Raw genomic sequence first — 14,649 nt, 5'->3', positions numbered from 1 at the left:
GGCCCTGCACCTTAGGCCTAGGCCAAGGCAGCTCTTTTTCTAGCCGAGGGTTGGTGCTCGGGCTTTGGACAGGACACCACAGGCCGGCGCTCTTTATCCACATGGCATTATCTTCACATCGGCAGTGGACGCAGTGTCTTTATATCGGCAGTGGACGTGACATTGCTACAAAAGATACTGGGATTTTCCCTGTCAGGGGCTCCAGCACCCCAGTATCAGGCCACTGAACATTGTCACACGATCCAACTGGCACCGCTGTCCTTTGGGAGATCATTCTCTTTCAGCAACCTCAAAATTCTGTTAGCATCTTTTCTTCTACCAGCAGAGACGTAAATGCTTGCAAGAAGTACATAGTTTGCTGCATTCCTCGGCTCCAATTTGAATAGATGCGTGGCCACCTTTTCTGCAAGTCCTGGGTTGCAGTAAATTCTGCAAGCACTCAATATGGAACCCCATACCTTGGCACTGTCCGTAGGCATCGCCTGTGCCATCTGATATGCCTCCGCCAAGAGGCCTATACGGCAGAAGAGATCAGCCATGCACGCACAGTGTCGCACGCTTGGTTTGATGCCGTAGACTTCACTCATAGATCGGAAGATTTCCCTCCCCATCTCCACCAGCCCTGCATGATTGCATGCTGTTAACACAGCAGTGAAAGTGTAGTCATTTGGTGTAGCATCCGACTGTTGCATGAGGGCAAACAGGGAGAGTGCCTCATTGCAATCTCCATGTATTGCATAGCCTGATATTATAGCAGTCCATGACACGACATCTTTATCTAAGATCCTTTCGAAGACCGCACGCGAATATGAAATTTTTCCACACTTTGCATACATATCAATCAAAGCATTAGCTACAGCTCTATCTCTATTAAGTCCTCTTCTGATTACACAAGTATGTGCTTCATTTCCTTTCCTCAGAGATGCAGTAGAAGCAAGCATGGGAAGAATGATTAGCATGGTTACCTCGTCAGGAAGAATCCCATGGCACTGCATGTTCAACAAGAAATTGGACAGCTCATTGTATTGTTCGAGGTCCACATAAGCTTTGACCATGGTGTTCCAAGTAATAACATCCCTATCGGGCATTCTACTGAACAATTTTAGAGCAGCATTCATTTTTCTGCACTTCGTGTACATGCTAATGAGAGCAGTACCCAGAGAAACATCCATTTCTAAACCTGCTTTGTCTCTGCAATATTTCACTAGCCGTTCACCCTCCTGCCAAAGACGCAGATCAGCACAGGCACGTAAAACATTGAGCAGAGTCGCTCTAGTTGGCACCACCGCGGCATGACGTAGCATTCGATGGAAAAGCAGAAGCGCCTCCTTTTCGCATCCATTTTGTGCATAGCCTGCGATCATGGAATTCCATGATACAACATCCTTACCCAGCATTCCGTCAAACAGCTTGGAAGCAACAGCCACACACTTGCACTTATTGTACATCTCTATGATTGAGTTGCATAGTGACACAAAATTTTCAAATCCTAGCTTCATCACATCAGCACAAACCACCTCGCCCACGATCAGCCATCTAGAATTCCCACATGCTGAGATCAAGCTGATGAATGTGGCTTCGGTTGGACGAACCACATTACCAGAACATCGCATGCAGCAGAACAATTTCATGGCATCGTAGAGTAACCCACTTCGTGCGTAACCTGCAATCATGGCATTCCAAGCAACAGAGTCTTTGTCAAGCATTTCATCAAACACTTGACGCCCTACGTCCACCCGACCAAATTTGCAGTATATGTTGATCAACTCAGTCCCAACAAGAGCGCCCAGCTCAACCCCTCCCATCTTCATACTCTCATGAACACCTACCGCAAAATCAAGCTCCGCTAACTCGGTACACGCTTTGATAACAAGATGGAACGTCTGCTCATCTGCTCGACTCTTAAAGGATACCATCTCATGGTAAACATCGAGAGCCCACCCAAATTGGCGGTTCTTCAAGCAACCCCTCATCATTGAATTCCATAAGAGAGGACCAGGCTTGTATTCGACAGAATGGAGGACAAGACGGGCCGCTTGAATGCGACCAAAGGAGCAATACTTGGTGATAAGGAGGCTGGCCAGGAAAACATTCTGGTGCTGACCCAGCGAGACTATCTTGGCATGGACCTGCAACAGTTTGTTGAAGCATAAGCAGTTACTAGACACGAGAAGGGCAAGTCCTTCTCTGGCCGCCTCCCTCCAAAGCATCCGAGTTTCTGAGCTCTACTTTTCTGGAAATCATGGAGAGGCAGTAGTGACTGCTTGATAGGAAAGCTGAAGCTGCTTTGCCAGCAGAGCTTGATTGCTCAAAAGGACCAGTTATGAGCGTATACGAGGTGATGAGCCATCACAAGGAGAGTTACATTGAAGAAGGAACATCAAGAACACAACCAGGGCATGAGAGGACTGTGTTTGGATGAACGCATTAAGGATAAAGCCGAGCAGAAAGATGGCTTCAAAGGTTGAAAGAAAAAATGTTAGCAATATGCCCTGCTTCATGCCTATGTACAGGCTTCACCCACAAGTTTATTCATGGCAAATAATCGTTCATGGTCGGCTTCACCTCTTCGGAGAGGTTTCGTTTCAATTGTTCGCTTAGCTTCGTTGGTGATCAACAAGGGAACCTCCCATGGGTGTCCTCTGTGCAAGAGCGGTTAGTTTATGGGCCCATGGCTGTGCTGTAAGGCGGCGTTGTCAATACGTTTCATAGGTGGAAAAAAATCAATGCCGCAAATGCCAAATTAAGCTCTTAAACAATTTTATAATGAAATCTTAAATACACGTTAGGGCGAATACAAAATAAAACCACGTCTAACGGTTTAGAGTGAAGCAAAAACACCCTGTAGAGCAATTTTCTCACGAGCCTAACGTTTTCAGAAATTAGGTCCCAAGGAACGTCAGGCGCGGCAACCTGCACGTAGATATACGCAGGCTCTAAATTCTTGTCAGCGTTGTAGGGGATGGACATGTACAAAAGCCACTCGTTTCCTTACTAAATTGACTTGCATAGTTGAACAGTAGTTTCACAGCATCGAGATCAATTACAAAGAAAAATAGGAGCCATACAAAGGTGCTCGGCCATCATGTTTGCTCCTCAACTGATTTTACAACGTCAGATTTTCTTGAACGAATATAAAGGTCCCTAATATCTTGCCTCCACAATCTGGGAAAGTTTCACATCCAGGAAGAGCCTTTACTTTGCCTCTAGAATCAACGTCAACTGGGTACCTCAAAAGATGCCCTCTCATGTCTGTAACCTCATTTGCTGCAAACTGTTGCCAGTTTAACTCTGCCAACTGATTAATTCTTCTCATACATTCCAGACTCTCTGGCTGTCTAAAACAATCCTCCAAGCCTCCCAAGTGCTCCGCCCAGAGGGACATACGGTAGCCATAGATCTAGATAACAAAAAAAGTTATTGCAGAATGAAGGTGTAAACAAGTGACATTCAAATATCTATAGTGCAATCTACAAGAAAAATCTAAAATATGCATCTAATGAAATCATTATGGCGTAGACAAATTTAAAGAGATTGCTAAAAAATGAAAAATACAAGATAAGCATAATTATGAGGCAATTTATTTTGTCCAATAGCGAGGAACAACCTGTCAAATCATTTAGATGTAAAGATAATAGAAAGAACTAGTAAAACGTGCACTATTTACTTGTGCCAGCATCATAGAGAGGAAACAGAACGCTAAAACATAATAAACATGCATTGATGGATGGGATGTGTTGGTCCAATGAGATGACAAACAAGAGATATTTTCTTTAGTTTTTGAGCATGAAAAGTTCTAACATGTGATCCAAAATGAGGATTCAAATAGCAAAACCAGTGTGCACCAGTAAATTAGGCCAAAGTAGTGGACTGGGGTATACTGAAAAGAATTTGAAAAACTATATGGATTTGCAAGATGGACTGCAATTGCTAAGGTGCATACGCAGATGTTTATTGTATAATAAGTATAACGCCCCAAATGTTTAGCCATGTATTGAAGATTGTGAGGAATATTCAAGGGTTTATAAAGGGAGTCATTACCATAAATGATTGTCCTGGTTCCTAGCGCTTTTTAGGCTGGAGCGAAAACTACTAGGGGGCGGGTTGAGATCCGTCAAACCAGAGGCCGAACCCAGGAGTGGGTCGGGTTGTTACAGTGGTATCAGAGCAGTTTCAACACTCGGACCTGGGGTCTCACACGCGCGGACGCATGTGTCTTAAGGGGGGTGGATTGTAATGCCCCAAAATGTTTAGTCTTGTATTGAAGATTGTGAGGAATCTTCAAGGGTTTATAAAGGGAGTCATTACCATAAATGATTGCCCTAGTTCCTAGACTTTTTTAGGCTGGAACCGAAACTGCTAGGGGGCGGGTTGGGATCCGTCAAACCAGGGGCCTGAGCCCAGGAGTGGGTCGGGTTGTTACAATAAGAACAAGTATATAAGAGGAAGTTTAGGAGATGGCAAACAAGGGCTATTTTCTTTAGTTTTTGAGCATGAAAAGCTCTAACATGTGATCCAAAATGAGCGAATAGTAAAACTAGTGGTGGACCAGTAAATTAGGACAAAGCAGTGGACTGGGGTATACGGAAAAGAATTTGAAAAAGTATATGGTTTTACAAGATGGACTGCAATTGCTAAAGATGCATACGCAGATGTTTATTGTATAATAAGAACAAGTATACAAGAGGAAGTTTAGGAGTATCAAGTCATCACTTTGAATTGATCCCAGAATATCACAACGAAGTAAGTCTTGGCACCTAAAGTGCTGTCCTAAAAAGAGGATGTGATTAATCAGAGACTCAAACCGTAGAACTATGGTGCAGGATCAAGTGGGACACACTTCCCATATGTCGTACAGTAAATGGGAATGAAATACTGAAACGAAAAGTAAAACATTACGACCCCACCCCATCACCCCTTCCACCACCCCCCCCCCCCCCCCCCAACTTTTCATTTGTGTGTGTGTGTGGGTTTGTTCACCACCAATCCATCATTGGCAGCTTTTGAGCCATGCTGATGGCAAGTTAAGTAGATCACCAGAAAATGGCCTCACTCTTGCTGAGCCTGTAATGTATAAGAAGATAGCATGAAGTAAGCAGCATACAAAACCAAGAAATATCTTACAATTTGTATCGGGGATTTGTGAAGCTTCAGAACAGTTCAAAATGTAACTGGAAGTATGTGGGGAAAGACAATTGATAACATTAGCACGAGGCACTTAGACAAGTTTCCTGAATGGTAAGGTAAGCTTATGTAATAGAAAGACCAGCTTTAGCACAACACAGCTGGGAATCTGATCATTACCTGTCCTTGTGGACTAGATGATTTCCTTGCCCATGTATGGTGAGGTTGATAAGCACCCATTGCAATCTCTGAGTCTCTTGTACCATCCATAGAGCGCTGGTTGATATTTGCCGATCCCAAGATCAAATATTCATCATCGACTATCATTCCTTTAGAATGGACATAGATCATGAAGCGACGGTTCCTCTGAGCGAGTGCCTATTTAATGCACAAAAAATATTTAAGTAGGTTTTGAAGATGTAAGAGAATACTTGCAAGTTACTTTGTCAGTGAGACAAGAAAATGTGAGATAAATGATATGTGAACAGGAGAACCAAAAAATCATGGAATGATGGGACCAAATGAATTTGGAAGTGAACTTGCACAAAGAAAAGCAACACATTGATACTGAATCAGTAAGCCAAAATAAGGACTAAAGTAACCTGTGGAGTATTTTCTGCAGCTGAACTTGAAGATGAAGTAATATTCCCATCTTTTGTTTCACGGTTCCCAAGGCAGAAAAAGGTCAAATAATCACGTGGGTGGTACGTCTTTTCAAGGCCAACTTCTTCCAATGCTTTGAAAATTGTCTCGTACATCATTTGCATTGTCTTATGCTGCACAAATAAAAGGGAATGACAAACAGTACCATACCACTTGGTAACATTATGATCCTAACTTCGACTGATGGTGGGATATAATATGGAAATAAAATGTATAGATCTACTGAAATAACATATGATTAGATCCTAGTAGAAGAGAGAACCGTACATAGGAAGTATCAGGCTACAGATAACCAGATGCATCCTCTTGAAAGCAAATTAGTGTCACTAGCGTCAATATTAACATATCAAAACAATTGAACTCGAATACGTCAAATAGATTTTGAAATACTGGCAAAAGAATAGGTCTCAAGAATATATGATGCTCTCACCAGCCAATAGAGGAAATCAGTGTTATTAGCTCAAAAATATCATATCAAAACAATTGTACTAAATTGCTTTAAATAGATTTTGAGATACTGGCAAGAAATAGATCTCAAGAATATTATGATTCCCTCACCTGCCAATAGAGAATTCTCTGTGTAGCGGTACTAGTCGGTACACCCTCAGGCCACATTGGGATTACAACATATGCAGAAAATCTTTTCTTTGCTTTTATTTTTTCTGCAATTTTTAGAGCTATTTCCATGGGTATAAGATTGTTCGCCCCTGCATGTCATGATTAATAAAGTTACAGACAACGTAATGAGCAAAGGCACATACAGACATCAGAATGCAATAAATTTTACAGTTTTACAGTAAATTATTTCATTCCATTAACAATACCAGAAATAGGAAGACAACATGTGATATACGTACTGACAAGTAAACCTCACTGTAAAAACTCAGCTTCATGCTACGTACTATGAAAAAAGTAATTGGAGATTTGTTTCCTAGTAAAAAGCTTCTTGCAACAATGTAACACCAAGTATATGGAGATGAACAACAGGGATGTGATGAAAGTGTCGCCAACTCTAACACCAATGCATTTTCCTATTCTTAAGTCATCATCTTCACAGAACATGAAATTGCCCTGAAAAAATAAATAAACACACGGCCCAATATGGCATAGCTGCACAGCAGCTTCCAGAGGCCCTTTATCCAGCAACTGACCTCAGTTACAACCAGTAGAGATTTCAGGCATATATAGCTCATATATAGACTATTGGATGGACTATCCTGAATAGACACATTTATTTCGGAAATTTTGCACAGATGGTAACGTTACCATGAAAAGAATAATTTAGAAATTAGAACATATCAAGCATTACTTCAACCTAAAAGATCTAGTCTAGGCATGGAGTGCTACAGGTCCCAAATGATGAAGTTTGTACTAAATCTAGGCTCAATACCCAGAGAAGCAAAAAGATGACGAAGAAGAGAAAGAAGGGGAAAATTGCAAAAATAGCCTTAATCAATTCCTCTATTATTTGTTTGTTAACAAACTTAACCATAAACCCTCTGCTGCTCACATCATACTTTTGTTGTCTTCACCTTCACCCACAGATGCAGCTGCAGTGACACGTCGACATGTTGAGATAGGTGCTTCTGCCTTGTAGAAGCAGCCAGTTCACACAGTTAAAATGTAAACCAGTAAATGTATAATGCTTTTGGGCATGGGCTTCACATTGGAAGGGATTGAACAATTAGTAGGACTGCCACAGGAACTGAGCTATAAGTATCACACCAGAAAAAGCAAATATAACCTTGCATACAACTTATGTCTCACCAGAAAAAGCAAATATAACCTTACATACAACTTATGTCTATTAGAAATGGGCTAGGCATTTTGATCCTACTTTGTTTAGGGTCATGGCCACTAATTAGTGAATAATCAGCCCACTCACCTCCCTCCTTGTCCAACTTTATTTCCAATTTAGTTTGTATAAACTTTTGCAGATAATAGATATCAAGGCAGGTTTTCTGGCTGCATCAATAATCTTTTTTAACTTTTTAGCTATCATAGACTCAGATTCGTCTGAAGGTAGTACAAACATTACAACACCAGGTCCGTGAATCCAGCAACATCAAATTGACTTAGCTAAAACTAACCTGCATCGCTGTTTGAAGACCAGTTGTATGAAGAGCCAATGAAGTATTGATTCTCAACATAAATGAAATGTTGTGCTGCTCGAATGGCCTCAACATATGCTGTATGTATGCTCATATCAATCATTACATTTTTGCCACATGTCAAACTCTGTCACATGCACAATTTATCTTAGCATAGAAAATACGCAGCCATTCAAGAGAGAGAGAGAGAGAAAGAGAGAGAGAAGGAGAGAGAGGGAGGGAGAGAGAGAGAACAAAGCAATTTAACTTTGCTTAATGCTTGTTTTGGATCCTTAGGAAAGCCCTTCACAGAATTGGAGTCAATTGACCTGAATATCTGCAGTCATAGGAAAAGGAACATGAATGATATAAGGAAACAGAAAACCATTCCCATAGGGAGATGGAATACAATAATCATAAAAGGAAAAGATGGAAGCAAAGAAGGCATCTAGTTGCAATATTATGTCCATATATATAGGATGCACCTCTTCCATAGAAACAATGACTTACCTGTACATGCCATGCTTCTGGATCATTTTCATTTAAATATGGTGCATCTTCCATGCTAAGTATCTCAGAAATGCCTGAAAGCTTCAGTAATGAATCATCTTCAGACCTTCTAAGTTTGTCAATTCCACGGGGTTTTGAAACTTTTAACCACCTCTCTTCAAAGTTTGTCAAGACATCATAAGCAGCAGGGCCATCAATTTTGCAGTGTAAATCGTGCCACGGCTCCCTTGGGGAAGTCACACCTGCCTATAAGGGCCACATTAACAGAAAAATGAATGTTCTGAATGTTATAGCTTGCAATCCGATTGTTGTCTCAACAAACTCCTGGCAGGCAGATGTGCATGATTGTAAGATTATTGGTTGGTATCAAGTAGATGAAGCAATATTAACTATGGTTATAGGTTTGCTGATTTTACAGTATATCGCAGGAGAAGGATAGAATGCAAACTGAAATTCTTCCAGGATTAGGAGAATGATGCAGAGAATATATAAAAACAAGAAAATTTTAACAGCAAAAGAATTAGAAAGCAAGAGACCAAAGGCTAAGTATTCCCAATGACAAGAAGATATTGGAAGTCAATCCACATCATAATGCCTTTCTCGTATTAATGTGCTCCTGCCACTAACCTCATCAATAGCTTCTCTGTACAATGGAGAAGGCAGATTGAAAAATATATAAGCTGAAAATCAAGCCTTACTTTACATGCTACAGTGCGATGGGGAGTAATGGCCAAGCCCACGAAGCACAACTTCTTGTTGGCTTCATTTATCTCAGATAACTAAATCCAACAATTAATTAAGATAAAACTAATAGCAGAGAAAGAAAATTACTGGAAATGTTGGGTTGTGATAATCTTCCTTGTGGATAGTCTCCAAAGTCCTAAATAACGAATGCTTAGGAGTATCATATCGCCCATCACATAAATCCAGCCCCCCAACAAAAGCAATAATTTTTCTCTTGCCATTGCCAGCATCAGCATCCAAGATCACCGACTTTTGGTGATGAGTATAAATTGCCCCAGTTTCCTGTAAAAGAGAAGGTTTAGCAATCGATAATCAACAAACCTTTCCATCTTACATGTGCACATCAGGAAACGTTACCACCCTAATAAATCTATCAACAATCCTATGGAAGAAGGTCTCCACAAAGAAACCAATTGTTGGAGAAGAATGATTTTACAACAAGACAGAACTTTACCAAAATTTTAGAAGCTGAAGAGAGAGAGAGAAAGTTGTACTTGTGGAATAACAGAAGGTACAGGTGTACTCAGTGGCAGAGATACATGGGGGCTGGTGTGGGCCACTACCCGCACCAGCTCATCAAAAATTTCAATGGGATAACTTGAAATTACACTATGATAATTCAAAAGTACATGTTCTGCCCACACCAAACCTGGGCTGGTGACTAGAGTGGCCCAGCCAAAAAATCCTGGCTCCACCACTGGATGTACTTATGTTCTAGAATTAACAAGGGTTGAATATTCCTTTAGTTAAATACACCAGAATATATATAAACAAGGTGTAGACAGTGATCCCACACCAAGGTTGCCAAACAGAACTTAAGATCAAGAAATTATTCAGGAAGCACAAACATGAAATAATGTCTCAAAAGCATATCTAACGTATGTATTATGTACTGAAAAGTACCAAGATAAAATTTAATATTGAATTAAAAGGTCAAGAAAGAAATAAGTAGTTTTCCCTGTTAAAGGATCACCTGTTGCTTGATCCAACTATGACGTTTCCCAGCAGATCGAGGACAGAGAAGCACACGAACTGAAGAATGTTTAAAAAATTTGCGTGTCTCCTCATCATGAGTTTGCATCATGCCATCCTGCATATGATGAACCAACATTAGTTATTATTAAGAATGTGTCTCTCAATGCCTGAGGCATTTTTGCTGTTCCTGTATGCAAGTTACTCAAAGAATAAAAGAAATCATTCAAGCATTTGAAAATTATTGATCATGACAGAATGACCAACCATGAATTTGAAGTATTATGCACTACGTACAAACATCCAGTTATGAGCATAAAATAATAGCCAAGATGATTTATGCTGTACTCATCATCCGATGAAATATTTTTCTGCTACTTCTATATAAAAAATTAAAGCATGGAACTCTCACGCCTTACAAGAAAAGAAATCATAAATGGGGAACCGATTCTGCAACAATTATTCAGTTATGGTAATAACCACCTCATGCTATCACCTGTATAACCAGTCATCCTATAACAAGTTTCTAACTTTAACTAGATATATGCATTACTAGCTATGAATTGAGTATCATCAAAAATTGTAAAGAGGTCCATATGTAACAGGAAGAAATCTATACCGTTTGAAATCCGAGAAGGCTCCTTGAAGTAGGATCATCCCAAACAAGAAGTAGGACTCTTACACCTTCCTGTGACTTTTTCTTCAGAAGATCCCCTAGAGTGTCAGAGTAGTAACCTGGTTCCCGAACCAGCCTAACCATGTGATACACTGACCATCCAGTAATGTAGATCAAACGACTTGACCCCTTGATTGCTTCAAAGATGTCCCACCAGCACTTTCCATGTTGGTAAGGCATGTTACCATCAAGCCTCAAAGATGGAAGGCAACCATCTGGAACATGTGCATCCTGATAAAGTGTAACTATTCCACCCTTCCTCACAGGGAAGTATGTACCAGGAATCCCTCTATGGTCTTGGCCAACAACTCCAAGATTATATGATGTTAATCTCTCAATGGGGGTATACTGAATTGAGATCTTCAAGGTAGCGCCAGTTTTGCAGGGTCTTCTGTCGGGACCAAGGATCTGAAAAGAGCCCTCTACCTTCAAACCAGAGTAGATTTTCTCCACTGGGATTGATACAGTTCCAATTAGCTGAGAGCCGACCATGTCACTATCCTTAACAAAGAATTGCACTTCTGCAGCATGGTGTGCGACTGGAACACGAGAATACTGGTTCCAGATGGGGTTTTCGTTATTAGAGATCACATAGGTCCTTGCTATCACAGCTTTTGATATAGAAACAGAAACATAGGGGTCGCTTGTTATTGAATGTTGACTAGGCATGTGCTGGTCAATCTTATCAGCAACTCTGGTAGAAACTTTTATCCTCAACATGTCACTCAAACTCTTGGAGAGCATATCCATGTTGGGAAGGTTTCTTGCTTCATAAATCCATATATCAAGACTCCCATGAAGCAACAACACTTTCAGAGATGTTTTACCTTCCGAATGCAAGACTATCTGTTGGCTTACACTATGCTGTGAATCTTCAGAGAATGAATAATCTTGGTGCTTGTCAATACCAGCATATAAATACCCTGAATCCTGCCTCTGGCTTCCACTGAATGAGCTAGAAGCAGAAAGAATACCAGAGGTAGGTTGACCATCAGACAAGTGGCCTGAGGCCCCAAGATCATCCGGTGAAAAAGTAGGAGCTGAAGGTGTGCATAAATTGAAAGAGTTGTGGCTAGACAAGCTTGGAGCTAAAGAGGGATGACTCCCTTGATAAGAATGAGGATTTTCCTGATAAGGAAATTGGTCAGACTGATAATGCTGATTATGATGGTAGGATGTAAGATTCTGATAGAAACTCCCTTGTTGAAAATCTGGTGGGTACCCAAAAGGTGGAGCAGGTGGCTGTGGTGGCATGGGAGGAGGATTAGGATAAAAATTAGGTGAGAGATGAGGATTAAGATGTGGATATGGATATGAAAATTGTGGCTCTGAATGAGGGAATGAGTATGAGTTTGAAGGCACACGATCAAAGGTAGGAACACCGGGATGATTAGACACAGCAGGAGGAGGATATGGACTTTGAGGTGGCGGATGCATTGGAGGTCTGTCATAAGAGGCAGGTGGAGGATAATAGGGTCTTTGATTTCCATTTAATGAATTTGAATGGTACTTATCCATTATCATAAAGCAAGAGAACTACAGACTAAACAGGATGGGTTCTCTAGATGAAATAATCAAAGCTGCTGTAAGTTCAGCTTGATATGTAGGTGATCATCTCACAACCCAAAAATCCCACCTCCAAGGATAATCTCAATGCAGGAAGAAAAATTATCAGATTCAGGTGCAAAATAAGTCTCTAGTCAAGACATGGTGCTGACTTGTCATACAATCCAGTGTAGTTGCTCTTGCAGGAGCAGTCCTCAGCTCCACCACCTATAAGAAATAACAAGACAAAGTTAACAGATGGAGTATTGAGAAAATTACCTTATAAACAATTTAATTTACGTTTTTGGAACATATTAAATTACTTAAAATAACAAAATTGGAAGAAGATTAATAGCAATTCGTCAACAAACCAGTAAAAGAAAGCAACTATCTGTTCAGAAAATTATATTTTTATCTGTTGGAAGACATAACTTTAATTAGATCTTCACTCTTTTAGTTGTCACTGGCACTCCATCTGGCATTATCACAGGTTTTCAGTTATGTGACATCTCTGATGTGTGTAGTGTGGCAGGTTTTCAGTTATGTGACATCTCCGATGTGTGTAGTGTTACAGGTTTTCATATACGAGACATCTCAGAGATGTACTATAAATATTTGAATACAACCACACAGGTGCCGACTGAATTTTAACAAGCGAAAATAAGTCATCTTTTCAAACCTGGCACAGTTAGGCCAGTCTCAAAACGAAACAGAAACGGATCAGATCCAGTTAAACCTGAAAGACAGTTCAATAACTGAACCGGATAGGGTCTGTGTTACTATGGATCAGGAACAGATGACAGCGGATCAATGAAAAAGCTCATATAAAATAACTGCACCAAATTAAGAAACACTCAAATTGCACTCCACAAAAGGGATCTATCCAACGAAAATGATCGACCTAATACACGACCTACCACTGCATGAAACAGACATGCATTCACCTCGTGTCAGGAAAAAGAAAGAGAACTAAACTCAGCATGCTAAGGAAGGTCACCTTTTTATTGTTGTCTTTTTCTAAATGGACCAAAAAACATCTGCTTTTAGATGAGGCAGAAACAGGTCCAGACACGGTGAACTCAGTTTGATTTTCTTCATTCCTTTTCCTAAAATAACGTCTGCAACCGACTGAATAATCTTAAGCCTATCAATTAGAAATTAACCAGAAGCAAAAAAAAAAAATGGTAGATAAAAAATTATTTAAAAGTAAAGCAGGTCCAAGCTAAAGTCTTAATTAAGTTCCGGAAAGGGAAAAGTCATATCAAACAGACCTGTGAAACAGATTAGATCTAATCAAGCATGACGGAGAACCAGAGACAGGCGTAATAGGTCAGAATTAAAACACCACAAGGAAGGCACACTACCAATCTCTGAAGCCATGATCTGTAGTAATCCTAGTTCATAATGCATAAGAAGATGAATTTGGTTAAGTACACATCTATAACGTTGCTGATTCTGGCCCATTAGAATAAAAATGGATTCGGCAATTAACCATCTTTAATAAGCCATTTTAAAGCAGGAGCATGGCAAGTCGGAAGCAGAACGAACGGAGATCAAAGTCAGGCATGCCCACAGATTAGATTAGAAGAAGAAAAACACACACACACACAACTAGCTCTTTTATAAATCCTGCTATCCGAAACAGATTATGGCAGGTTTTTAGTTGTATTATTAATGATAATTTTCCTTTCTTTCCTTTTCTTTTTTTTTTCACTTTTCTTGCTAGATCGAAGTATAAACCATGATTCTAGACACATTCAGAGGCTAAGCGTGAATGAGTTACCTGGTTAACGAACTAGAAGAAGAAGAAGTTGCACTTTGAACCACCTGCTGCCTCGTAGCAGCTGCTGAAAGAAGTCTTCACCCGCAAGGAGTGGAGAGGAAGGAAGAAAAGAGAGGAGTAGAAGGAAAAGGGGAGACAAAGTGATCCGGACAGTTGGGTCTTGGTAGGATATAAAAAGTAGGAAAAATTTCAGAACACACTTTGGCTGTCCGAGACAATAAAGTACACCTAACTTTTTCGTATTGTTAAAAGAGCACTTAACTTTTACACTATTACCATAAGGAATTACCAAAATACTTTGGGCAATATTCCAACCGTATGTTCATGAATTTGTATCAACTTTCTTAACTATATTGAACAGCATCACAACCTAGGCAATTATGTCCAAGTAACCCAATTTGAAACGGTAAAATGATAAATATTTACTTCTTTAACAACTAAATTTGTAAGAATACTTGCACACTGCTTTGGTTAATCAGAGAAAAAATCAGGTATGTTTTGAAGAATCTGAAAACGTTAGATGTGTTTTCCGTCACCGTTGA

The 14,649-nt window shown here is 40.1% G+C and overlaps 2 protein-coding genes across 2 annotated transcripts; both read right to left on the bottom strand.

The window, feature by feature from the left end:
* Positions 1 to 233: 233 nt before the first annotated feature.
* LOC116260660 (pentatricopeptide repeat-containing protein DOT4, chloroplastic-like) lies at positions 234 to 2,210 on the bottom strand. Its single transcript, XM_031639100.1, has one exon. The coding sequence runs from the start codon at positions 2,208 to 2,210 to the stop codon at positions 234 to 236; it is 1,977 nt and encodes a 658-aa protein (XP_031494960.1).
* A 761-nt stretch (positions 2,211 to 2,971) lies between these two features.
* Positions 2,972 to 14,259, bottom strand: LOC116261045 (phospholipase D gamma 1-like). The gene is made up of 11 exons (XM_031639636.2): positions 14,108 to 14,259; positions 10,723 to 12,552; positions 10,105 to 10,221; positions 9,219 to 9,413; positions 8,388 to 8,633; positions 8,146 to 8,214; positions 7,878 to 8,025; positions 6,346 to 6,494; positions 5,727 to 5,900; positions 5,305 to 5,502; positions 2,972 to 3,400 (listed from the first exon to the last, which is right to left on the bottom strand). The coding sequence occupies exons 2-11, from the start codon at positions 12,301 to 12,303 to the stop codon at positions 3,107 to 3,109; spliced, it is 3,171 nt and encodes a 1,056-aa protein (XP_031495496.1). The 5' UTR covers positions 12,304 to 12,552; positions 14,108 to 14,259; the 3' UTR covers positions 2,972 to 3,106.
* Positions 14,260 to 14,649: the final 390 nt, after the last annotated feature.

The sequence above is a fragment of the Nymphaea colorata genome, chromosome 9, assembly GCF_008831285.2.
Source record: "Nymphaea colorata isolate Beijing-Zhang1983 chromosome 9, ASM883128v2, whole genome shotgun sequence".
Taxonomy (NCBI): Eukaryota; Viridiplantae; Streptophyta; class Magnoliopsida; order Nymphaeales; family Nymphaeaceae; genus Nymphaea; species Nymphaea colorata.
Note: the sequence above shows the minus strand (reverse complement) of the source record. Positions and strands in the feature narration are given on the sequence as shown.

Excerpts from the sequence above, each read along its gene's own strand:
- LOC116261045 (XM_031639636.2), bottom strand. The coding sequence starts at position 12,303 with ATGATAATGGATAAGTACCATTCAAATTCATTAAATGGAAATCAAAGA. Across the intron at positions 8,634-9,218 it reads ATCACAACCCAACATTTCCA|GCAGGTGTGACTTCCCCAAG; the intron begins GTAATTTTCTTT and ends TGGCCCTTATAG. Across the intron at positions 8,215-8,387 it reads CAGAAGCATGGCATGTACAG|ATATTCAGGTCAATTGACTC; the intron begins GTAAGTCATTGT and ends CTATGACTGCAG.
- LOC116260660 (XM_031639100.1), bottom strand. The coding sequence starts at position 2,210 with ATGCTTTGGAGGGAGGCGGCCAGAGAAGGACTTGCCCTTCTCGTGTCT.